Source organism: Haliotis asinina, chromosome 6 (genome assembly GCF_037392515.1).
Source record: "Haliotis asinina isolate JCU_RB_2024 chromosome 6, JCU_Hal_asi_v2, whole genome shotgun sequence".
Classification (NCBI taxonomy): domain Eukaryota; kingdom Metazoa; phylum Mollusca; class Gastropoda; order Lepetellida; family Haliotidae; genus Haliotis; species Haliotis asinina.
The window spans coordinates 59342887-59368842 of record NC_090285.1 but is presented as its reverse complement, the minus strand read 5'-3'; the positions used below and the strand labels follow the sequence as shown (position 1 = coordinate 59368842).

Genomic DNA, 25956 nt, shown 5'->3' with positions numbered 1-25956 from the left:
TTCCGTCATGACTCAACATTGGAGGTATATAATTTATGGTATTTAGTTTCTCAGAAAGTGAGTGAGTAAACTAGGATTAATGAAACCGGGATAGTACACTGAATTGATAGTACACTGATAGTACACTGAGTCCCGCCTTCGTTGTGACAATCTCCCCTCTGAACATCCATGCTGTGATCTCTCATTTATATTGAGAAGAAATTACTGTGAAATCAGGACGGGTTTTGTGGTAACGTCACCTTCATGATTACCAGGTTTGCATTGATGAAAAAGATTATATAGTCAAACATATTTCACTTCAAAGCTCTTGGTGGTTAAAAAAAACACCCCAAATTGATGAGTTGTGAGTTGAGTGAATGTGGTTTCGTCTTTCTAGCACATTTATTGCATCATCAAGGCTCAGGACACCAAGTAGCGTCCATGTTGAAAATGGACCCGGATATTTGGAGCAACTCGCAAGTGCTTTAATTACTAGACCATGACTGTCCTAAGACAGCATAGTTACGGTATGATATATGAGCTACGGACTGATTGTGCTTTGGCGTGTCTGTTGTTTAAGGTCGCACTGCATCAGAAATATTGCCACATGGCGTCTGCCTATAATATCCGAGTCTGGACAAGTTAGTGATTGATAATCTGAGCACCGTCTCACACCACAGGGATAACATTGATTGAGACTGATCTTTAATCCCTCTGTCTCCTCTGAAGACACCCATACCTTGATAAAGATCAGTTCAAACTAAGACACCCTACGTTTTTTTTATTCCTACATTCATAAAGTATAGAAAGAAACAGCGAGTTGAACCAATGCATATATAGCAAGGATTTCACCTGTCTGAAACCTGTTTGAAAAAAGGCAAAGTGTGAAGCAAAACGGATTTATCTGTCACCCTACTCATAAGTGCCACCTGAGCGGGCATTAATATTTCTTCTACCGGCTGACTACATATTTCTTAGCTGTTGAACATTTTTTTAAACTTTGATTTTCATCCCACTGGATGAAATGCATTTCACAATGGAAATGGTTTTTTTTATTTTTTGTCTGATAACTCACGCGGCCGATAAATCTTTAGGCCGTTTGAATTAACACACATACTTAAAACACGTTAACTTTTAATCTTATTAGGATTACCATCCTAAAAAAGTAATGAAAAGAGTGTTTCATTGAGAAGGGATTAAACCAAAACCAATGTGTTGTTTTTTTTCAAACCCGTAGTCTCTAATATACATAGAGCTGAAGATGTTTTTCAACATTGGTATTTTTAAAAAATATATACAGCAGCTAATCCTCATAACAACTCAAAAGATAAAATGGTCTACCACCCCTATCTGTATCGGATTAAAAGAATAATGAAGAAGTCGAAATTCATAAGTCACTGTGTTATGTTACAGTGATATTCATTACATAACTATTCCAGGTGTATTACGGACAGTCGTATGCTACATTTACACCTAAGCTACATTTAGACATTTAGTTCTCCAACAACTATATAGCTTTTCCTGCATATTCTGATCCAAGGCTTTGGAGAATCTTCTGGGTTTTTTCTTACATTTTTAGGGCAGCTCACTCTTGCATCGCATTATATCTAAAGTGGACCAGCAATTGTGTGAAGATTATTCTTACCTTAGAAACCTTTAACTATTGTTACAGTGAGATTTTAACCTCATTGCCTTTTTTGCTATAATAATAGACTGCTTTTGGTATGACACTGATGTCTAATTTGTATATGTTGCACAGACATAGTTTTTTTCCATTGCTGTCCGACTATGCTGGTCGTAAGAGGCGACTAACGGAATCGGGTGGTCAGACTCGCTGACTTGGCTGACACTTGTCATCGGTTTCCAACTGCGCAGATCGATGCTTATGCTGTTGATCACTAGATTCTCTGGTCAAGACTCGATTATTTACAGAGCGCTACCATATAGCTGGAATATTGCTGTGTGGCATAAAACTAAACTCACAACTATTCAGGGAATGGTCATCGAAATCCATCACACCAGTTCTGTCTAGGATGTTAGCGATGTACCTTTGTCCATTCAGATTTTGTCTGAATGTGGCGTAAAACTAAACTCACTCATTCACTCCTTTGCAGTGATTGGTACTGATCTCTAACCTTTGTTGGGTTTAGAACACAAATATTTATTGCATACAATGTAGAGTAGAGTTTAGAATAAAATTATTTATCTTTTTACAATGCTTTGTTGGTTTCACACCAGATTCTTTTGCCGAGTGGTTCCTGATTAACACGGAGTAATGTGTTCTTACTGACACAATGACACTAACTTCCACAATGCAGGATATATGTAACATGCAGCTTGTGAGTCGAAGGCGCCCAAATTATGAACCTTTCGGTTTTTCAGTGCGATATTTGCGCCCATATATGTCACGAAAGCGTTAAAATCACGGCACTAAATAGTTGTGCTGACAACTTAAAAGAAAATTAAGTGCTTATAAATCTTGTATTACAGATATAAAATAAAGCTGAAATGGAGCACTATCTAACCCAACCCACATATCCACCAAGCACTTAACACGATTAATCAAATTTGGCAGGCATTAGATAGTGACAATGAAACTTGATGACCTTGCGCATACATCAAGTTTTGTCAGTACAACAAAGCCACATTCAATGTTTTTGCACATATAAGTACCTATATGCGTTCTAAACCAACGCTTTATAGACAAATTCGACGTATGCTTGAAGACTAATCCGATCTATAAATAGAAATACTATCCAAAATATGTTTGCATGTCAAAAAGTAAATTGCCCGTGTTAGAAAATAACGATATATCTACTGAAAGAAGTTGTATTCTATAAACACGAGCCAGGTGTTTCACCAATGGCATCCATCACAAACACGCGCATAGACAAGCTAGCTGATTATCTAAAAGAAACCGGACACAAAATGGACATGCCATCTACATGGCTGCCACATGTTATACCAAGACCTTGAATGGTTTTAACCTGAACAACCCTTGACTGTGATTCGTATAACGCTGTTGAAATCGTGGTAGAAAGAGAATGCTCGACTGAACCTCAGAAATATTGAAAATATTTTTAATGTGTACACCAAAATCTAGAACTTCAGGAATATTGTTCGACGTAAAGGGTCTTGAGGGTCATGAATTTTGACTGTTATCGTTCTTATGATACACTCTTGTGATTTCCTTCACTATACAATTTTCAGGTCAATATTTCTGCTAGGTATTATTGCACATTAGCACATCAGTTGCCTGAAGGTGGTGTTTTAAAGGGTGATGCACACTTGAAAGTTTCTACCTGGATTTATCCAACAGGAATTGCATACTTGACATTGTAGTTCTCTGTGTGTGTAAAGGGTCATGTTTGTTTCATATTGTCTATCTATGTATGTCTGAGGAGTCGTGTTCACTTGATATTGTCTATCTATGCATGTCTGAGGAGTCGTGTTCACTTGATATTGTCTATCTATGTATGTCTAACGGGTCATGTTCACTTGATGTTGTCTATCTATGTATGTCTAACGGGTCATGTTCACTTGATATTGTCTATGTATGTCTAACGGGTCATGTTCACTTGATGTTGTCTATGTATGTCTAACGGGTCATGTTCACTTGATATTGTCTATCTATGTATGTCGGACATACCTGATATTCTCTATCTACGTCTGTCTAACGGGTCGGACATACTTGGTATTGTCTATCTGTCTTTGTCTAAAGGGTGGTGTACATTTCATATTATTTTTTTTTAATTTTTTTTTTGTTATCCATTCAACTCAGTAGACAGATACACAAATAAATGATGCAACAGCACAAGTACATAATAAGACAAAAGTTCATATGGATAAAAGTTATACATACTGGATATATGGCAGCAGTGGTGACCATTTTCTGTCAAATGGTAACATTTTATTATCCTTAGTAGCAATAAACTTTTCAGTTTTGAAAATATCACCCAGTATTTTTAGAAATGCATCCAGTGATAACTTGGTGTTTTTAATACTTGATACATGAATGTATTTTTTACCAGCAAGAAGTATATGGTTCATTAAGTCAGTATTATTTCCACCAGTTAAGACTGTATATTTTGCCAGGGTAAATGTTTCTGTTGTCTTATTGTCAATATATTCTTTCAGTTTCAACCAGAATGTTTTCACACATTCACATTCCCAATAAATATGTATCAAATTTTCAGACACTAAGTTACAAAAAGAGCAAAGTTCATCATCAACTAATTTCATTTTCAGTAATTCTTTTTTTGTGTATATAATATTATGAATAAATTTAAATTGAAAGTCAATCAATTTAGTATCTTTTGTGCATCTTCTATAATCTTTAAAAATATATTCCCATGGGATTACAGTGTGAAAGAGTTGTTGCCATTTTTCACATGTAGAAGGGAAAGTTTCAGTACTTATAAGCTTATCATAGAAATATCTTGACCTCTTTGGTGCTGAAAGTAAACATATCAGTGGTGTGCTGAGATAGTGATTATGAACAATCAATAGATTATTTCTAATAGTATCTTTCCATTTTCTTGGTATATTTGAAAGAACCTGGTAGTAATCAAGAACTGTGCCTTTGATTTTGTAAGTTTTCTTAAGTTCATTAAATGACAAAATACCTTGATCATTACACAAGTCTCTTATAGAGTGAATACCCTTAAAATACCAATGTCTTATAATAAAATTACTATTTTGGAATTGATGGTTGAACCAAAGGGGTTCAGATAAGATTTGATTAATATCTGTAAAATCAGTTTTATGTGTTCTATAAAATATTCCCCATGCTGCCAACACATCTTTCCAATAGGGATTAATTATTTTCACATAATTTTCAATGTTGGCTCCAAGCAGAAATATATCCTTGAATGGAAAGGTACTAGGGCTAGTGTTTTTATTTTGGAGATATTTATTTAATACTGACAGTTTTAATGAGTTAATGAATACCTCTACATTAACCATTCTTAGTCCCCCTTCTTCATATTTTCTAATAAGTGTTGTTCGCTTTATCTTATCGCGCTTATCATTCCAGATGAATTTATAGAATATATTGTTTAATTTATCAATGGATTCCTTTGGAGGATTTGGGAGTGAAGTGAATATATGCACTAATGATGAGAGTGCTAAAGTTTTAATAACCGTTATTTTCCCTATTAATGTCAAATTTCTTTTTCTCCAATTCCCAAGAGTTCTATTAATAATTTCTAGTCTTTTTCTTGTATTAATTACCCAAAGGTTATTCAACTCTGGATTAAGCTTTATTCCTAGTACATCAAAATCCCCACTGTGCCAATCAAGCTTAAGATCCTGACATAACATCATGTTACTACCTGCCATTGAGCCTATCCATATTGCTTTAGTCTTTATGGATGCTTTAGTTTATTCTTAAACCAGACATTTTGTAGAAATTATTGAGGGTGTCAATTGCTATGCTTAAGCTTTCTTCACATCCATCAAGAAATAATTCAGTATCATCTGCATATTGCCCAATTTTATGTTCAGTATTATTCAACGTCATTACATTTCATATTAGCTATCTATGTGTGTCTAGAGTGTCGTGCTAACATGATATTGTTTATCTATATGTGTGTAAAGGGTGGTTTACATTTCATATGAGCTATCTATGTGTGTCTAAAGCGTCGTGCTCACTTCATACTGTCTGTCTGTGTATGTCTAATAAGTCGTGCCTATTTGATATTGTCTATCTATGTGTGTCTAAAAGAGTCGTACTAACTTGATATTGTCTATCTATGTATGTCTAAAGGGTCGTGCTAACTTGATATTGTCTATCGTGTGTGTCTAACGGGTCATGCTCAGTTGATATTGTCTATCTATGTGTGTTTAAAGAGTCCTGCTAACTTGATATTGTCTATCTATGTATGTCTAAAGGCACCTGCTCACTTGATCTTGTCTGTCATGCGTGTCTAACGGTTCGTGCTAACTTGATGTTTTCTATCTATGTGTGTTTAAAGAGTCGTACTTACTTGATATTGTCTATCTATGCGTATCTAAAGGGTCGTGCTAACTTGATATAGTCTATCTTTGTGTCTAAAGAATGGTGTTATTTGATAATGTCTATGTGTGTCTAAAGGGTCGTGCCTATTTGATATTGTCTATCTATGTATGGCTAAAGGATCGTGTTCACTTGACACTGTCTATCTATGTATGTCTAAAGCGTCGTGCTAACTTGATCTTGTCTATCATGTGTGTCTAACGGGTCATGCTCAGTTGATATTGTCTATCTATGTGTGTTTAAAGAGTCCTGCTAACTTGATATTGTCTATCTATGTACATGTATGTCTAAAGGTACCTGCTCACTTGATCTTGTCTATCATGCGTGTCTAACGGTTCGTGCTAACTTGATGTTTTCTATCTATGTGTGTTTAAAGAGTCGTGCTTACTTGATATCGTCTATCTATGCGTATCTAAAGGGTCGTGCTAACTTGATATAGTCTATCTTTGTGTGCCTAAAGAATGGTGTTATTTGATAATGTCTATCTATGTGTGTCTAAAGGGTCGTGCCTATTTGATATTGTCTATCTATGTATGGCTAAAGGATCGTGTTCACTTGATATTGTCTATCTATGTATGGCTAAAGGATCGTGTTCACTTGATATTGTCTATCTATGTATGTCTAAAGCGTCGTGCTAACTTGATCTTGTCTATCATGCGTGTCTAAAGGATCGTGGTAACTTGATATTGTCTATCTATGTGTGTCTAACGGGTCGTGCTAACTTGATATTGTCTATTAATGTGTGTCTCTAAAGGGTCGTGCTTATTTATATTGTTTATCTACTATACCTCCTAACTGTTTTCTATTTGTTTGTAACTGGCGATGTCTATCCATGTCCGTGTAAGTTTTTGTCTCTGTTATGATCTGTTTAACCGTTGGTGTCTATTAGCAGTTGTGTGCCTGCCCTGTTCCGTTTTAGTGTTGGTACGTGTTACCGTTGGTATTGTCAGTACTGTTTAACTGTGACGCGTCGGTTGTTTCAAAACGCATTAGTGGTCAGCACATCTCACCTTTTGCGTCATCTGGGGACACCACGCACCTGTAATCAAGGCACACTACCCATTGCATGAACATTTATAAAATATAGAGCTGTGTTAATCGTGACAACGTGGACAGTGAGTGATGAGCTAATGATGGAATAGATCATCATTGTCTTCGCAGAACTCCTAGCTAATCGCCTGACAGGTAGATATCGTCACGTGCCAGGAAGGCAGGCAAAGTAGGAGTGTTTTGTCCTTATCGAGACGCCAAGCCTCGTCAGTGTTGCAGGAGCAGTGCACATCTCCAGATACGACATGCGATCCACTGCCTTTTGGTTGTGTGTAGCGGCCATCGTGTCTGTCAGAGACGCTACAGGTGAGTTCATCTTAACTTTCCAACATTTATATTTGTGAGTATCGAGTTTAAAATTAATATTATATACTTGGAGCGACTCCATATTAGATCCGGGATTACCACAATGAACACTTTCTCTGCAGTGCGGGGGAATTTCAATACGCCTGGGGAAAGGTGGCGGGGTTAGATATTTTGACACTAACAGTTAAACTTCGCAAGATGAATTTGCATGTCATCGCTGGAATTTAAGACGAACAATGTTCACACGATCTGTTTAAAATAGAAGAGGTGTCGTTGACTGTTAAACCATGTCTTCGATTTGAGTCTAATCTTTGGTTTGTCTAAATGCTTACTGTGGATTGGAGAACTTTGTCTATAGTCAAACTGTATATATACTTTTGGTCAAGAGACCCTTTGTTGATCGGTGTGTGTATTTTATGTCATTTTCAAGATCAATAAGGGTAAGATACTATCTGAATGGCAGCTCTCTTAGTTTACTTTCCAATCTTGGTACTTACCAATTTCTGAAAGTCACACTCAGATAAAGAAATTAGAACATGACTGAATTGAATTTAACACATGCCATATTTGGGATTGCATTTCCTCAGTAAAGTACAGATCCTCGTACTTTTGTTGGATTGTGTCCCATTCGGGATTCGACTCAACACCCTCAGAGTCAGCACATAAAGTCACATCCGTACCCTACACATCTACCACGGCTTCCACAAAATGCCAACTGTCTAGTTTTATATGTACCATGGCTCAGGTTTCATCTGATTCTCAACATCATAAGCTACAATTGAATGTTTTGAGTCCAAATCCGAGGGACACACCGATGACCGTTAGTAAATTTACACTACATTGTGTACAAGTGCAAGACGTCGGTTAAGTTGGTAGGGCAGCTGTAGATGATGCCGTCAAGATAGTCAGCTGTAGATGATTCTGTCAAGGTAACTGGACCTGAGAATACTGTCGAGATCATCTGTTCCGGGGATGCTGTTACTGTGATCGGGTTCAGAGTATAATGTTCAAATCACAGGGCCTGGAGGATACTGCTAAGATAGTCGTGTTGAGAGGATACTGTCAAGGTTCTCGCTGTAGAGGAACGCATCTACTGATGATGTCAAGGTGGTCAGACCGAGATGATAATGTCAAAGTTAGCGGATCGGCATCATATTGTCAAGATGATCAGCCATAGGAGATGCAGCCAATCGTGGTCACGTGAGGAGAGTAATGTCAACATGTTCAAACCAAAACAACAATGCCAAAGTGGTCTGACGACGATAATAATGTCAAGGTGGCTAGATCACGAGGATAATCTCAAGGTCAAGATGATACTGTCAGCTGCAAGAGGATATCGTTATGGTTTTACGATGTGGGTCATTCTACCAACAGGAACTTCATGTATCTCGAAACACCTATGCTCCACCATAAGTATCGCACAAATAGTGTTTGTTTCCATAAGGCTGATAAAAATAAATAAATGTTCCTCGGGCACATTTTTTTTAAAGAAAGACGGTAACGAGGGAGGAACACCTTTTTATGTTTTTTTTCTCTCAGAAATACAGCTAGGAAACATTAGCACGTGTTAATGAGATGTAGATTCAGTTAAATTCGATCTTACAGACGTTCATTCTTATAGTGGACCAATGGATAATTAAGACGCGGCAAAGTCAAAATTATGATTTATTTAAATGGAAATATATAAACTTGTTACGCGCCCAAAAAAGTGACGCGTCGTTGCCCGAGAAACATTTCACTTTTTCTATTTAGCCTAAGTAGTATACGCAGTGCATTTCCTCATGAAGGTATTGTACAAACGAAAATGTGCAATCTGATGTCCCCACTAGAGATATTGTTTAAACTGTAATTCTCCATCTACATAATGTAAAGTGTGATTTTTTCTTTAGAGCTATTGTACAAAAAATGTAACAGAATGTACGTAGAATGCAAACTGCATTCCTGAAGACAGATAAATCTTCACGTAAGTAATGCACATACTGTGCTCCATAGATAGTGTACTGTGCTATTCAATGTAGATTGTATTCTACCACTTCAGTATTGTACAGAGCCTCGTTTCACAAAGCTCTCGCAGGCCTTCGTTCGTACCTTCTGTGTTACGGTATAGAGGTGACGATGCTACAAGTGTTACGAGATGTTAGCCTTACGAGAGATTTGTGAAACTGGACCTAGACTTCCACGTGACAGGTGCGCCAAATGCGTTTCTTTAAACGTGTAAAGTGTAAACATATTTCTTCCATAGAATTATTTCTTGAAATGTGATTAGAAAACAGGTATTGTGTAAGATGTGTTTATTAACAGAAGTAAAAAGAATAAAAAGAAATCTCGTTAATGTTATTTGTTCTAATGGTAACGCATAAACTTTGCTCCTCTATAAAATGAATGGAATTAAAATTGACAAAACATGATAAGTGAAGGTTCCTTCATTTAGCCCAAGTACAGAATGCTGTCATGAATAAGTGCAGTGCACAATATGCGTCCCTTCATATTGACCAGTCATTCATTAAAGTTTCTCCTTAAACTTCTCTTTTTCATCCCCCGTCTTACATATTATCGACAGATAACAAATATAACAAATGTTTGCAGCCAGTCCTCAAGAGCCTCAGTTTATGAAAACATAACCCACTGACTTGTCAGTATTACAGACATACGAATGGTGTATAGGTTTTTCTATATATAACAATGATTTTAAAAGTCAGGTTGATGGATGGGACATTTTCTAACAAGGTAAAACAGAAAGAAAGAGAATGTCTCTATCAATCAAATGATGCTTTTGTGTGGCGACTATGTGACGTGATCATGGAGTATTCTTAGACTCTACTGGCCGATGTTATGAAACGTCAGTTCAGGGATGAGTGTTGCGAGCTCGAAAGGGGTCTAGGGGTCACTGGGTGACATGTACATATGTGACCTGGGGTCCAGCCCTGGGGCACGCGCGGCACATGTCAGTCATACACTGAGGTGTTACCACCAACTATTCCATTGTCACATTGGCCTGTGATCAGTACGTGAAACTCGGACACGGCAATTATTCTTTGTTCATGAGACAGATATGGACGTATCTGTATTCGCAGTAATTATGGACAATTTGTCAGCTATATGTCACACCTTCGCCGGTCCTTACGTCTCCTGAAAGTGGTATTTGATGATGATATGTGGCAGTCCAATCAACTCTGGCGTTTGTTGCCTTAAGACTATCTACAGGTAGTTCATTGTGTGCTTCTCATTTAGCTTCGGGTACGTTGAACTAAGTAGTAGATCTACTGAAAATATAGTGTATAAAACTAGTATTCGTAATTGGGTAATGAAATGTTCTGTACCAGTGTATCAATGATGTGTAAATTATAAAGTATGAAGTTTGCTTAACATGCACGACGGTTTACGCAGTTAGGATCCCATGACGCGCTTAACCAAGTCAGCGAGTCAGCGATCCCGATAGTCGCCGCATGGGTTGCGGGAGACCAGTTCTAACCCGGATCTTCATGAGTAAGTTCAAAATACCATCGTGTGGTTAAACGATCGGTCACCAAACCAGTCACGCTCATTTGTGTTTGAAAGGACAGACTGGTAGAAATTGTATTAATAAACCATAAACCTATTTACACAAACACATAATCTTTTAAACTGAGATAACAGTACACAAGCCGTTCCTTGTGGAACTAGGTTTGAGTGGGGACTGCGTCTGTACAATGAAGCAGACATTATTTAGGCTTGCTTTGATAATATGTCAATGCAAGGCTTTAGACTACCTCATAACTAGAGGTTTAGGCAGTTTCAACTTTTATGTCATTGTTAGACAAAACGGGGAATTGGGACATCAGACTAAACATAATATTCGTCAGAAAAATTGCAGAAAATCACTTACCCCTCAAAGAGCCTAAATCTAAGGAGACGATTATTGATTTCAGAACACGTACGCATTTGCATTCACCAGTCACAGTACATGGTACAGATGCTGAAATTTTCAAGAACTACAAATATCGTGGGACAATCATTGATAACAAGTTGAACTGGAATAATAATACAGATGCTTTATACTACAAGGTTCAACAATGTTTATATTTCTTGAAGAAACATCGCTCTTTCAATGTTGACAAACGCTATTCTTTCACTGTTTTATCGTAGTTTCATTCAGAATGTCTTAACCTTCTCAGTCCAGTGCTGATAAAATAAAACAGTAAAATCGCAAAAGTAGATATAAAATTGTCGTTATATTAATCAATATGTTTTTAATCTGTGTTCAATAATTTTACAGTACATTTACCTGCGAGAAACACTCTTTAATTTGTCTTTTTTATCATTACTCATGGAAAAATTTAAGGGAACGCATGAAATAGCTGTGACGTTTAGTCTTTGAATCAGTAAGAGAAAAGTTCATACAGATGAAAAGACTTATGTCAAGTGATGAAAATCAATATCGTGTGAGTCCCCCATGTCTCTGGAGAACTGCTTGGCATCGTCGTGGCATGCTGCGAATGAGTGTACGGATGGTACCAATCGGAATTCTACGCCATTCTTCCCGGAGAGCCACGAAAAGTTCATCCAAATTGTTGGTTTGAACAGGTCTGTCCCGAACATTGCGCCCAAGAACATCCCAAAGATGTTAAGGTCAGGACTTTAAGCCGGCCATTGCAACACCCGGACACCTGCAATCCTCAGTCTGGGCCGACAAACATGAGCGATGTGAGGGCGTGCATTGTCATGCTGGAACTCGAACATTCGACCTGCTGCACGCGCAAAGAGGATTACAATCGGGTTCAAGATCTCATCACGATATCGTACACCTGTTATTCCGCCATCAACACGCACAAGATCTGTTTTGTGGTTAAAGGTAAACCCGCCCCACACCATAACAGAGCCCCCTCCATAACGATCATGCTGTTTGATGGTGGAGGCAATGTGACGTTCCCAAACGCGTCTCCAAACTCGAATTCGCCCGTCATTATGGTCTAGTGTGTACCTGCTCTAAACATGGTGTTTCTCCATTGACGTACGGTTCTTCCTCCATGGTTGATTCCAACCGATGGACGGCGGCTTCTTGGACCAGCCGATTTAAGACGATTACGCACTGTACTTGAACAAATTCTGACGTTTGTTCTTCGCCTGAATTCCGTATTGATTTTGGAGTAGGATTTGAACCTGCCTCGCAGAGCAATAAGGCATAGGGTCCGGTCATTCCGTGGGGTGGATTTCTGTTTCCCTCCCCGACCACGCCTCATGTTTGACGTCACCAGTCGCTCTATAGAGATTCCAAAGTCTGGATATCACGCCAACAGACTTGTGAAAAGTTGTTGCAACCTGTCATAATGAGCTTCCACCATTAACCCTGCCAATTGCCTCCCATTTCTGTGCCAAACGTACTGTCTCGCCATGTTAACAATGTTTTTAACCGTTGTGTTTGACAGTGCACATAGATGTAACGTGTAAATCTAAGTGCATGTAACTTCAGGAGCATGTAGTGCACGTGCATGGAAAGCAGCATGGTGAGTTTGAGTGAACTGCTCATCAGGAAAACGATAATACACGGCGCTGAAGTTAGTTAACAGAAAATTTGAATTGCCATAAGAAACATGCGTTCCCTTAATTTTTTCCATGAGAATATATTAATATGTGTGCACGGTGGTGATGTAAAGCAAATTCCCTTTAGATAATAAAGGTTTCTTCTTCCTCTTCTTAAAATGTCTAACAATCAAAGCTTTAAATTCAGGCCTGAACACCTAAGATAGCTCAATTTAAGCTAAATCTCATCTTTAACACTTTAATTTAATATGTTACGCGCGTAAACATATATACATCAGGGATGAATGTATCCATTCTTCCAACCAGGCGGGTAGTGATGGAACTAACTACTGTCAGGAAAACAGAATATAAACTTGTGGAAATCTATCTACAGTTTTAGTTTATTTACAGAGGGAAAACAATCCGCTGAATTTAAAGTAACAAGATGTATCCTCAATACTCAGCGCAACTGTTGAATTATTTGATACCCTTAATGCCCAATGGTTGTTGGTATGACACATATAATCAAGAAAATTTGGTCAGATATATCAATGAACTGTTAATTAAACCGAAAGTAAAAAATGATCAAATCCATGCTGAAACTGTTTACTTTTACTTAATACGACCAATCGTTCGTCATCTCTGCAATGATAATAATGGAAACAAATACAAGCAAACGAGAACGACAACAGAATAAAGGAATCTATATCCTACAGAAACATTAACTCCATTATGTTACAACTGGTATGTGATTATGTGTAACGGATAAATGCGGACTATACTGGAACAACTGAGGTGACTGGCATGTAGGTGGGATATCACCGACAAACGCCGTCATTTAGTGAACTGAGCCGTGTCCTCTCACAATAAATTACTGTCCGAAATCACTGAACCGAAGCTTTAGAATTGTATGTTTTTAGTTGTTTCTGTCAATAACAAATGAACAACTTTTGCATGATTCAGCACTACGAATAACATCACTACCACGTATTCAATTAACAAACAATGGTTTACGAAAGGTTTGCTATGTGGACATAATTGATCGATAGCTGTAACTCAGAGAAACATGACGGCTTTGATGTTATTTGTGAATGCATTCATGTACAGGAATCTTTCGTGGCGGCTTTGTTGGTCATCTGTTGAATGTTGACTGATGGGAAGAAACACAGTGATATTGATAAGTAAACTTCTTCAATGTACTGTAACAGCGCGGCCGTTGTTTACATTCTTACACCGTTGTCAAGCAAGACTGAAGATTGAACTTGGGTACAAAGTTATATGAAGTTTGTGAAAAAAATTTTATGCATGAGATAAAGCAGCACGTGTCGGTTGAAAAAGCAATAACTGAGGGGAAATATTTTAACAATATGATTGGCAGACCAGACACGATCAAGTCACTTAAAATGGATGCAAATTAAACCGGAATACGTATTTCTAGACAGGACCTCTAGACAGGATGGCATTTAGATTTATTCAGATATAGAGGAGAAGGTTTATGTCAATTTCTTTAGTTTCGGGGAATGCGTTTCGGGGTATATACTTATCGCCTCCTTGACTGAACTGGTACTACTAGGCAAAAAGTGTATTACTTTACACCTAAGAGCAACAAAGGTATCAAGGTAGCAAAGGTGGAACCTAAACAATGAACACGATTGACAGTTTGGAATGTACTTAAACTATTAACATCTTATACACATAGTGTTTACCGTGAATTTATATAGTGTATCCAAAATGAGAAAAGCACCGCGACGGCACCACCTCCTGTACCTGTGATTAAATCGTCGTCTACATGGTCTACACTCTTATCATGCCATCACATAACTGTCTTGAATAATCCTGTTTGCGTACGTTTGTTATTGAAATATGCTTCTAAAACATTTCGTTTATCGGTTACCGTGACCGTGGGCACAATTAGATCACACAATAAGCATTGCCTGGTAACAAGCAAGGCATTGGTCAGTGAGATGTCTAACAATGGTTAAAATAATTCCACTGATTACACAGCTTGAGCACACAGAGCTCATCAAACATCTCAACGCCAGTCACCAAAGACTCTTGATCGCCATGAAGTCAACCCTTGAACGTGTCCTTCCAACATACCGAAGACGGACTGAAAACACCAGTATGCCGCAAGCTTCGCACATCACTAGGGCGTTAGGGTAGCCTGGTGGATAAAACGTTCGCTCGTCACGCCGACCAGAATACATATGGGTACATTGTGTCAAGTCCATTTCTGTTGTCCCCTGCCGTGATTGTGCTGGGATATTATCAACATAGGCGGACAAGTAAACTTACTCACTTTGCACACCACTACCGTCCTGCCAAGTCTCCCATGTCCCAAATTGACCATGACGACCATAGCAGTGAACCAATCAATCTGAAGGATTTCTTCACTGTCCTTAACGGTTACCCTGCCCACCTACTCTACACATCGCCATCACAACCTACATACACTCCAACGTCCAAGCTGTCTTAGCTCATCAGTTAAAACAATTCGGCAGAAATATCACTTTTTCGAGCGTTAAAACCATCACGACTAATCTAGCCACAGTCTGTCCAACCACGGTAGATACATACACCAGAACATCTGCAACTGTGACCATAACATTGGAGATTCATTACCGTCACTAGACTCCAAGAACGAACTCTGTGATCGAACTGTACCAAAAATCCGCAACGTGCGAACACTTCAAACAAGGAATATATAAACATCCAGTGGGAATCTGACAAGGTCCTCCCCAATACCAACGACAAAGATACCTTTGATACCATGAGATACCAGCAAGTATTGGCGAGAAGCATACCTACCTAGTATTTATTAGTATTAAATGACTTTGCGCACCAGCTATCCGTCACAATAGCGTTCATCCAACTAAACGTTGTGTTCCCTACAATACGGAAGTAGATATTCAATATTTGTCTCCCCTTTTTGTTAAATGTTGGGAAAGTCTACGAGATAAAAAGAAGTATTTGTTGATTGATGACGATATCTCTGTGTTTTTTGTGCTTATAAATGCAGTTGATTCCTTCAGATGTTGCTTTTGATTGTATATACATCAATTCGCAGGATGACAGCCACGACGTCACACATGCACATGTCTTTGAGAAGACTGACTTTAAATCTATTAAGATCAAAATGGGTATACCATCTCCAAGACTATCGTGTCTTTAAACATCTAGACGACATGGAATGATATCTATTTTTCTAATAAATAATTACCGATCATGAACTGATGCATTATCTCACACTGGTACGTGAACATTAGTAGAATTATTTTATTATTATGAGAAAGTACTTTCTTTACCTCAATCTGAAAACATAAATACGTATCCTAGATATGATTTGTTATTACTGACATAAATATGAATATGAAATTAGCATGGTTTATTATGACATTGTGATAAATGAAATTAGATGCATAAAAGACCGCCATGTCTTATAACATAATTGTGATGACTGAACTCTTACATAGCAGCATTTGTTTCACGATGTGTTTCATCTGTACATAGCATTCGATGTCGAGTCAAAGAAAAAAAAAACATGACAAGTTTTTATTTACAACACTGAATCAAGTTTGACAACCTGCTCACTTAGTGTCCTTGAAATGACGTAAGCAATGAATGCATGAACTTACTTAAAGACCATAAATAACTCAGGTGGGGCTTGTGCCTGTACAGTTTTACTTATCTTACCTCACACATGAAATGTCGCTTTCTGATTGGCTAAGCGCTATTCTATTATTTTCAATGTACCCCGCTTACAGGCGATGTATTATTTTCAGTGTACATCTCTGGGAATTCCGAACTCTTCTGGTGCTTCATGGCAGTACTTCTTTGGCTCGAATAACATTGAATCACGCATGAAGCACGGACATTACCGATGTTTTCCGACTGAAAATCGATGGAAAGGGAGATAACACAAAATCTGTTTACCTTGTGTCCGCAAAATGGCGATTCGCCTCGCATTAAACAGAAGTGATTCAAACAGTTCAAAATTAAAATTCAGGTGTTCGGTAAGATAAAAAAGTTATCTGCAGGCTTTGAATTCCAGAAAACCATGGCCAACACGCTGTCAGTTTTGTATTCATCAGAGGAAGAAACTTAAGACGTGCCCAGTAACGTGTTTAGTTTATAGGTTATAGTTGTGTATCAGATGGGCTATACAAACACTCCTCCACTGTTACAAATCATGCAACAAAATCACTTCGGTCTGTTTGAAAGCGAAAACAATCTGAATGACCCTGGCACGTTGCATCAGAAAACCACAGTTTATTTCTGAGTGGGTGGTTTGGGGTGGATTGTCCATAAGAGCATGGCGAGTCGACGATCACCACACGTTATGATCCTTACTGACTATAGATGATGTCTTCCTGTTCTTGGATGATCATGGCGGTTCTCTTATCTCCTCTCCATCTCCGCTACCCAACTCTTAACAATGCCAAAGGAAGGTGCGTCGTTTCCTAAATACACCGTGTGGACATGTATTGCAGTCAGAATAGATAAGTTGGTGGCCAGGTTTTGATTTTTACCAATAATACTGTCAGACAAAGATTTTTGTCCTTGAAAACAAGACAGGATGTTCCACTGACTCTTGCAGTTGAAGCATCGGTTTACTTTGGATCTACGTGTACTATCGTAATTGTGTCACTGTTTTGAAAAGTGGAGCCCGAGGCCTGGGGCCTGTATATAACCAGGTGTTGTATCGCTAGCCGGGAATAGTCTGAAGGTGGCCATGTAGGAAGAGCTGATATCTTCCGGTGTCGACCGTCAACTCATGGAGACAGTTAGCCTGACTAGGAAACCATAAAAGGCTCAAAATGTTCTAGTGTAACAGCGCAGAAATGATAAGTTGCGCCAGTATTCTTACTCAGATATGTCATCAGCTCAGTCGGATGCTGCCTATAGAAGTCATCTGCAGATAAAGAATGCTTCATGAGTGAAACAGTCCCAAAACATCCCATGCTCATCTCCTCTCACACCCTTAAGTATTCCATCATGTTCCTCGGCAAAAAATTGCACAGTATATCTCAGTTCCTATCCCTGTGAACACAAAGTACAATAACCGCAATAATTTGTGACCAGATGACAACTCAGGTGACAACCTGGGTGACAGTTGCACTTTTGAGAATGTACGACCAAGGTCATTACCTCGGGACTAGAGTTAGGTAGATACCTCCAGCGATAGGCTGGATGACAACTCACGCATAGTTTCTAAGTTTATCATCAGTGTACCTGTAAAAGTGCAGTTTGGCTCAGGTAAATCTGCCATGTTTCGATGAACTTGTTAAGTCATGATATTAAAGTCACTTCTTATATCACGTCTGAAAAGCGTATCTCTTGTATATACGAGTTTTAGTCATAGGTATAGTGTTTCTGGTGTAGCCTGTAAGCATGGGACTTAATGCGCTTAATGCATTGAGAATAGGTAGTTTGAACTGAGTGTGTGGGGAAGTTTTCAGTTAACCCCTGCCTATTGATTGGAATGAGGTACGGTGTATATCAACCTGTCTCTCTCTAATAGATATTTCCATATAGTTTGTTATCCAGTAAAGTCATTACCCGTTCTTCCGTCATTGATAAACTTCAGCGTCAGATCATGCATATTTAAAATAGAGATGTTATCATGTGAATGAATGTGTCACTGAGTAGTGTTTTACGCCGCTCCAGGATTGTCAGGGGACACCAGCAATAGGCTTAACACTATGCACTCATTTGGGGATTCGAGCCCCTGTCTTTGGTTGGCGAGGTAATCGACCGCTTTAACCACCAGGTTCCCCGCCGTTCCGTTTAAAATTTTACATATACTGACAAACAAATATAATGAAATATATTATTCAGCATAGAATGCCAGATATAAACAGGATGAAAGAAATCAAAAGAGAAACCTCGACAAGTCCTTTAGATTCTGGTTCTGAAACTGAAAGGTTCAAGATACTGTTTTCAGCCTTATAACATTCGAGTAAGATTGCATTTTTTATCGATTCTAATTTAAAACTAGATTTATTTGGATAAAGAGGAGAGGTTTTTTTATTATTGATATGGGGGACGTTTAGGTGTAGTTACTTACACCGTTATCACTTGCTTGAAAACAATGTTAGCAGCTACACCTAAACGTCGTTCATATTATTGATAAAGAAGTTGTATACCCATAGAACCCTCCCCGTTGTTCAAAACACCAATTTCTAAATGCCACTCAAAGACGGTATAGATTTCTTTAACAACTGACAGGTTAAAATGAGACACTGACCTTTATATTTGTCTTTTATGCACGCCTATATACAGAATATCTGGTATGAGTTAAACATACTTGGAGTAGATGTAGATTATGGTGAACGTATGTTGAAGTCTCTACTTAACCCTCCAAATTAATTGAGTGCTCTTTACAGCAGGTATATCGAGGAAGGTGTCTTGCTTTAAGCCTGTTCCTCCACCTCGTACCACTGCAACATCTGCTACCTCTACGACGACAACAAACCAGCCATCATTAAACATCGACTTACTCTCAACACTTCCATGGCGAAACGATACCGTGGAGAATGGTACCGACGACATGGACGATTGGGGGCGACCAGACCTAGAGACTCCGCAAGCCTTTGGACCGTACGTTTACCGGGGTCCTCAAGGCGTGATGGTGTCTAGGCGGGGTTACATAGAACCAGACGAGGAGCTGTGGGACGAGGAACCAGAAGAGAGAGCACCAAGGAATCGTGGAAACAACTTTGGGATTATGGGTAACAATTTTAGGACTGAAGGTAACAACAACGGTTGGACGAGTAACAGACCAGGGGGAATGGGTAACCGGGGTTGGTATAGGGAACCGGATGAGGAGGAAGAGGAGATGGAGGAAGAAGAAGAGGAATATCATTCTGGACGCTTTAGGAATCCTTGGTCAGGAAATAGAAACTGGGGTGGACCAGTAAATGCGGTAAATGCAAGGTCAGCGTTAGGTCTGAGCAGGACACCATCGAATGGCTGGACCGGAAATAGCATGTGGGGAGGCCATGAGTCGGACCGAAAACGAAGGCAAGTGGCCGTTGTATCGGGTAAAGTGTCATGTGACCCCTTACATAAGATAAGAATCGTCAAGGTGACTGTAGGCTACTCTCATGACGGCGTGTGTGACAGCAGGCGCCCAAGATGTCGGAGGGATGGTACTTTAGATCAACAGGTGGCGCTTTGTGAAGGCGCTCAGTCATGTGACCTCAGCTATGAACAGACACCATTCGCCGAATGTCCTCGACCAATCAATTTCGTCACAGTTGAATATGACTGTTTGCCAGGTGTGTAAATTACAAAACAATCACTCCAGTACTCACATGAGATTTCTACTTGATTGATATCAGTATTTGTCGTCAAATAGCTCCATCTGTGTTTTTCATTTGTTTATTATTTTTATATTAACGACACCACAATACACCTATCAATAATGAAACATTCTTCAGTATACTGCAGCTTCTACAAAATTATCGTGTAGATTTGTATGTAAAATCAACAACACCCAATCATGTTTTATTTTTGATTTAACTATATTCGCAAATGTCTCTTTCCAGATGACTCCACATTTGGTATATGTGACTTGACTATTACAAGTAAAAATGGCCCTGTCATAGTTACCTCCCCTGGCTATCCAGGAGGTACTTCCGGGAGGGTGGGAGAATTCATGACATGTGAGTGCGTACTGAGGACAGAGCCCAACTCCTCCATCACCATCTCGGCCCTGAGTACTAACATGGCAGGGAACGAGACTCTGTGTACCGAGGATATGCTTCTCGTGGAGATGAAAACCCACCCCGAGGCCAAAAAGTTCAAAGTCGTCGGGGAACTGTGTGGGAAGACTCGTCGGGATGCCCAGCCTCTTGCAAGCAACGTCCTGCGCATGACCTACCTGACCGAGATTCCAGCAGTGGCCGATAGGACTGGCTTCCGTGGCATATTCGAAGGTGAGTTTTGTGCACTGGACAGTCTCAGTCACCATATTTATAAGGTGAACGTGCTTCCCTGATAAACGTATTCAGCCTATGTGGGTTTAAAAAGGCTCAGTTCCTACCTGTTGAAGAGGGGAGTAGTGTTCAATAAAGATTTGCTCCAGCTGTGATGGGGTGGGTATTGCATCCTGAATACATGGATATCCTGCAGTCTGTGAGGATGTGTGCACTGCATCATGAATACTAGAATCAGCTTAAGTCTGTCGGCTTGGGGTATCGTATCCGGATCACATCCGGCCTGTTAGTGCGTGATTATTGTGCCCTGGATGCAAGGACCTGTATTGCACGCCGAGTGCAAAAAACCCAAAAAAAACAAGCAGCTTCAGACTGCAAGGAAGCTCGTTTCATACCCTGAACGCAAGAATCAGCTCTTCCTGTTAGGATATGAGTATTGTATGCGGACTGTGAGTGTATTATTAGCCTGGTCTCGACTTGCCAATGAAAGACTTCTACTCTTGCCACTACCCACATCAAGAACACCACGGTGTCCTTGACAGGGGTGACGTATAGATACATCATCGTGAGTAGTCCATGGATTATACCAAACGAAAAGTATTGTGACTTCATTCCAGCTCATGGACCCAACGCGACCCCAGCTGCCCTGCTGATGACCTGCCGCGACATTAGTTCAGTTCCGGCCATCACAGAACAGGGGACGCAACCCAGCAACTCACAAAGGTAGTAAAACTGGTATCTATTCAGATGGCATTTTGATGGCTCTTCCCAAAGGTAAAAGGCGTTTACAGGGATGAAAATCGCCCAAGGGCGTGTATGTTGATGACATACTATCTGCTGGCTTATATAGTTAGGTTCGAATCCCCTACTCCCCACGATAATGTCACAGAACTTGTTTGCGCCATGCACGTCCGCATGGTTTTCATCAAAGTGAAGGAGTTGCAGAGTTGCATCGTTTCTGAATTACCACACACATCAGTCTCACAAGCAATGATATAACTGTACAAAACAGCGAGAAACGCTCACTCGCTCACTAAAGATTTTTTGTCCTGAGAACGGATGGTCTTGGGTTCGGTTCCCGCTAGCATCACACCATTGTAACAAGTGTTACTTTGTCTACGTGGGGCTTTCATTAGCAGCTGCAGCAGTCTGTGGGAGCCACTATACCACCAGCAACACTGACAAATGAAAAGCAGACTCCCTCCCCCCTACCCTTCTCTCTCTCTCTCTCTCTCTCTCTCTCTCTCTCTCTCTCTCTCTCTCTCTCTCTCTCTCTCTCTCTCTCTCTCTCTCTCTCTCTGTCCCACTCTCATACTGTTTATTTCCAACAGTTACTTCCAGTTCTCTTGCTCCCGTATCTATTACTTGACACCAAGCAAGCAGAACAGTTGAAAACAATAATTGTCTCCCTCCAGTGCAAGAAGACCCGTAACAACATCATCCCCCACAGTGAAGAAGACGACAGCGTTCATAGCTTCTGCTGGTGGAGTGGGTGCCGTCATGGGAGGAGCAGGGAGCGACCCGGTGAACGAGGAGTCGGCTGGAGCAATACCAGGTACGTGACGTACCGGCCTTGAGAATAGAAGAATCGGCAATATACAATGGCCAAATCAGGTTGATGTCAGATAAAGTAATCGTGATGAGTTTAGATGGATAGACCTGGGAAGTGTAAATGTAGATATAGGGATGAATGCAACTTGACATACAGAATAACAAAGGAAGGTGAAAATATAATAAATATGGTGGCTGTCGAAATGAGGGTTGATGCAGATCCGAAGATCAGTTTGGGCGTTAATGGACGGATGGAATGCTCAAGTAGATGGCCCAGGGATCTTGGTGGATGTTAATTGGATAGTCGGGATGGGTGGTAATAGAATGGTCGGAGTGGGTGTAGATGGAATAAGCTTGGAAGATGAAGATGGATTATCGATTTGGCTAAATATGGTCGAAACTTTGTGATATAGAAGGATAGCTCAGTGTAATATATATGTCTTTTGGTTTTGCAGGAGGGATGCTCTCGGGTGTCGTGGCATCTCTCGTCTCTATTATCGCCATCATGGGTAGCGTCTTCGTCTACCTGCTCTACAGAAGGTAAGCCATTCACAGATGCATGTTTCACTGTGACACTACCATACCGTGATCTGGTGAACGTTAGGAGGAAAATACAGAAGTTAACCCACCCAAGACTCTATCTCTCTATCAGTGAGTGAGTGAGTGAGTAGGGTTTCCACGCCGCTCTTAGTAATGTTCCTCAATATGATGGCGGGGGACACTAAAAGTGGACTGTGCACATTGTACCCATGTGGGGAATCTTCAGCGTGACGGACGAACGCTTTAGCCGCTAGGCTATAATTCCTCACTCATACACTCAATCATCCTCTGGTTTTTTTTCTCATTCACTTTGTACAGGTCCCAGAGGAAGAAGATGAAGAAGTTCAGTCAACAGCGTGGGGGCAGAGACGAGTCCTGGTACAATGACCCTACCTACAGTGAGGCTGGTTACAGCCAGCCAGACATACCTGCCGCAATTAGCCAGTCCGAGAAACCTGTACAGAAGACAACGGTTGACAGTGCCACATATACAGCGCCACAAGAAATAACATTGGCGCCTTCAACAACTACCGAAAAGGCGGCGTCATCAGCTCCACCACCACTACCTTCTGCACCACCGAGGCGGAACAGAAAACGTCAACAACCAGACGACATCGTCTACGACAATGCTAACACTGAAGATGACTACGCTAGCTTATCGGACGTATATAACAACGCCAGTCTGCAGTAAACTGATGTCGTACCCGTCGGCGCTCCGTACACTTGTACATCTCTTCCCGTTATGGCAGACATTGTTGCGTCGTCCATTGGTAGAAATGTTGAAGCATTTGTGAGGCATCTTTATTCGTTCCCTGATGTCGCATCACAAGTTGTGTTTATATCATCACTTTTCAAGGGACATTGAAATGTAAACTTAAAAGTATTAACATCAACACATATTATTTACCAGTTTGTCCATCCCACAGTCACGTTGGGTATTTTGTATTTATTTTGACAAACTACTGTGGCTCAGTGGGAAAGAATGTATGTGCCTACACATTGTGGTAACTTCTAGTCTTATCGTTGAATGTGCTCCGCTCAACCTTCCATACCTCGACCATTCTGAATAAATTTCTGAACACACGTTGATCACTGCATAACTTCCCATCCGAAATTCTGGACGTACCAAACGTTGGTTACCCAAGGCTGTAGTTCGGCACAACTCAGCGCTGCTTACCCAAGGTCATAATTCCACATAAACGAGCGCTGCTTACCCACGGTCATAATTCCACATAAACGAGCGCTGCTCACTACGAACACATACCTATTGGTGCTTACTCCAGATCATAATTCGACACATACTGAATGCTGTTTTCTCCCAGACCATAATGCGATACAACAGATTGCTGCTTACCCCAGACCATAATTAGGCATATACCGAGTGCTGCTTTCCCCTGACCATGATTCGGCACGAACCAAATGCTGCTTTCCCCGACACATACCATGCTTTGTTTACACGAACAACATTCGACATATGCTTACTCAACTCAATTATTAGGCACATACCGATCTCTGCTTACCCCAGATTATAATTAAATAGATAGATATGTTGTCATATGACGACAACGCTGCTTTTCCTCGCGTGTTTCCTCAATGACTTCACAGTCATATGACGCCAACACTGCCGTTCCCCTAGCGAGTTGACTCAGTGAAATCACAGTCATAAAGTGTCAACACTGTTTTTCATCGCGTGTTTCCTCAAAGACTTCACAGAAATATGACGTCAACACTGCCGTTCCTAGTGTTTTGATTCAGTGAGGTCATACTCATAAATTGCCAGCACTGCTGTTCCTTGCATGTTGACTCAATGACATCACGAGGTCACATATGTCAATCAGCAGTTCTTCAATGGTATCACCAAATTCTGTCTGTCACACCACAAGCGTTCATCGTCTGGTGTCTCTAAGAGGTCATGGAGTCAAATGCATATCGACAACTCACATCTGATCGAAATGCAGGACTCGATGTGTCGATTACACGAAGACAGCTTATATCTGTGCATCAAGTAGGTCACCGAGTACTTTCTGTATTATATGAAAACAGAGACCAGATAATAGACTATACGGTCTCTGATGAAAAGGAAGAGATATTCTCCAGAGTTGTCATCTGTGTAACACATCAGTTGGTTTGACGTCATAATCGCTGTCGATTTGTTTCAAAGCATGTTAAATTATTCATGCTGGTGTAAGCTTTCCATCGACTACATCTATGTAGAGAAAAACTACTGACGTACAGAGGGTGAACAAGCACAGGCCCCTCGGTTGAACCTCTCTTGTCCTGGGTGGAGCAGAAACACGACTGTCTTTGGCGGAACGTTAAATATCAGGGGCTTCGTGTCTGTACATGGTGTTTCATTACATGTTCTGGCGCATCGTGTCTATGCATGTTGTTTCATTACATGTTCTGGGGCATCATGTCTATGTATGTTGTTTCATTACATGTTCTGGGGCATCATGTCTATGTATGTTGTTTCGTTACATGTTCTGGGGCATCATGTCTATGTATGTTGTTTCATTACGTGTTCTGGGGCTTCATGTCTATGTATGTTGTTTCATTACGTGTTCTGGGGCATCATGTCTATGTATGTTGTTTCGTTACATGTTCTGGGGCATCATGTCTATGCATGCTGTTTCAATACATGTTCTGGGGCATCATGTCTATGTATGTTGTTTCGTTACATGTTCTGGGGCATCATGTCTATGTATGCTGTTTCAATACATGTTCTGGGGCATCATGTCTATGTATGACATTTCATGACGTGTTCTGGGGCATCATGTCTATGTATGTTGTTTCATTACGTGTTCTGGGGCATCATGTCTATGTATGTTGTTTCATTACATGTTCTGGGGCATCATGTCTATGTATCTTGTTTCATTACGTGTTCTGGGGCATCATGTCTATGTATGTTGTTTCGTTACATGTTCTGGGGCATCATGTCTATGTATGTTGTTTCATTACGTGTTCTGGGGCATCATGTCTATGTATGTTGTTTCGTTACATGTTCTGGGGCATCATGTCTATGTATGCTGTTTCAATACATGTTCTAGGGCATCATGTCTATGTATGTTGTTTCAT

At 40.1% G+C, this 25956-nt stretch overlaps 1 protein-coding gene across 2 annotated transcripts; it reads left to right on the top strand.

Annotated features, from left to right (window-relative positions):
- Positions 1–7247: 7247 nt before the first annotated feature.
- Positions 7248–23970, top strand: LOC137286966 (uncharacterized). Of its 2 annotated transcripts, none has more exons than XM_067819025.1 (7): positions 7248–7351; positions 19240–20130; positions 20401–20790; positions 21408–21513; positions 22206–22345; positions 22797–22881; positions 23200–23970. In XM_067819025.1, the coding sequence occupies exons 1-7, from the start codon at positions 7291–7293 to the stop codon at positions 23570–23572; spliced, it is 2046 nt and encodes a 681-aa protein (XP_067675126.1). In that variant the 5' UTR covers positions 7248–7290; the 3' UTR covers positions 23573–23970. The 2 variants fall into 2 exon arrangements, with proteins under 2 accessions (XP_067675126.1, XP_067675125.1); XM_067819024.1 differs by having other exon boundaries at positions 19237–20130.
- The last annotated feature ends 1986 nt before the right edge of the window (positions 23971–25956 follow it).

What these genes read in the sequence shown, in the direction of transcription:
- LOC137286966 (XM_067819024.1), top strand. Translation starts at nt 7,291, where the DNA reads ATGCGATCCACTGCCTTTTGGTTGTGTGTAGCGGCCATCGTGTCTGTC. An exon ending in CTTCCGTGGCATATTCGAAG is followed by an intron (nt 20,791 to 21,407) that starts GTGAGTTTTGTG and finishes ACTTCATTCCAG; the next exon opens with CTCATGGACCCAACGCGACC. An exon ending in GTCGGCTGGAGCAATACCAG is followed by an intron (nt 22,346 to 22,796) that starts GTACGTGACGTA and finishes TTGGTTTTGCAG; the next exon opens with GAGGGATGCTCTCGGGTGTC.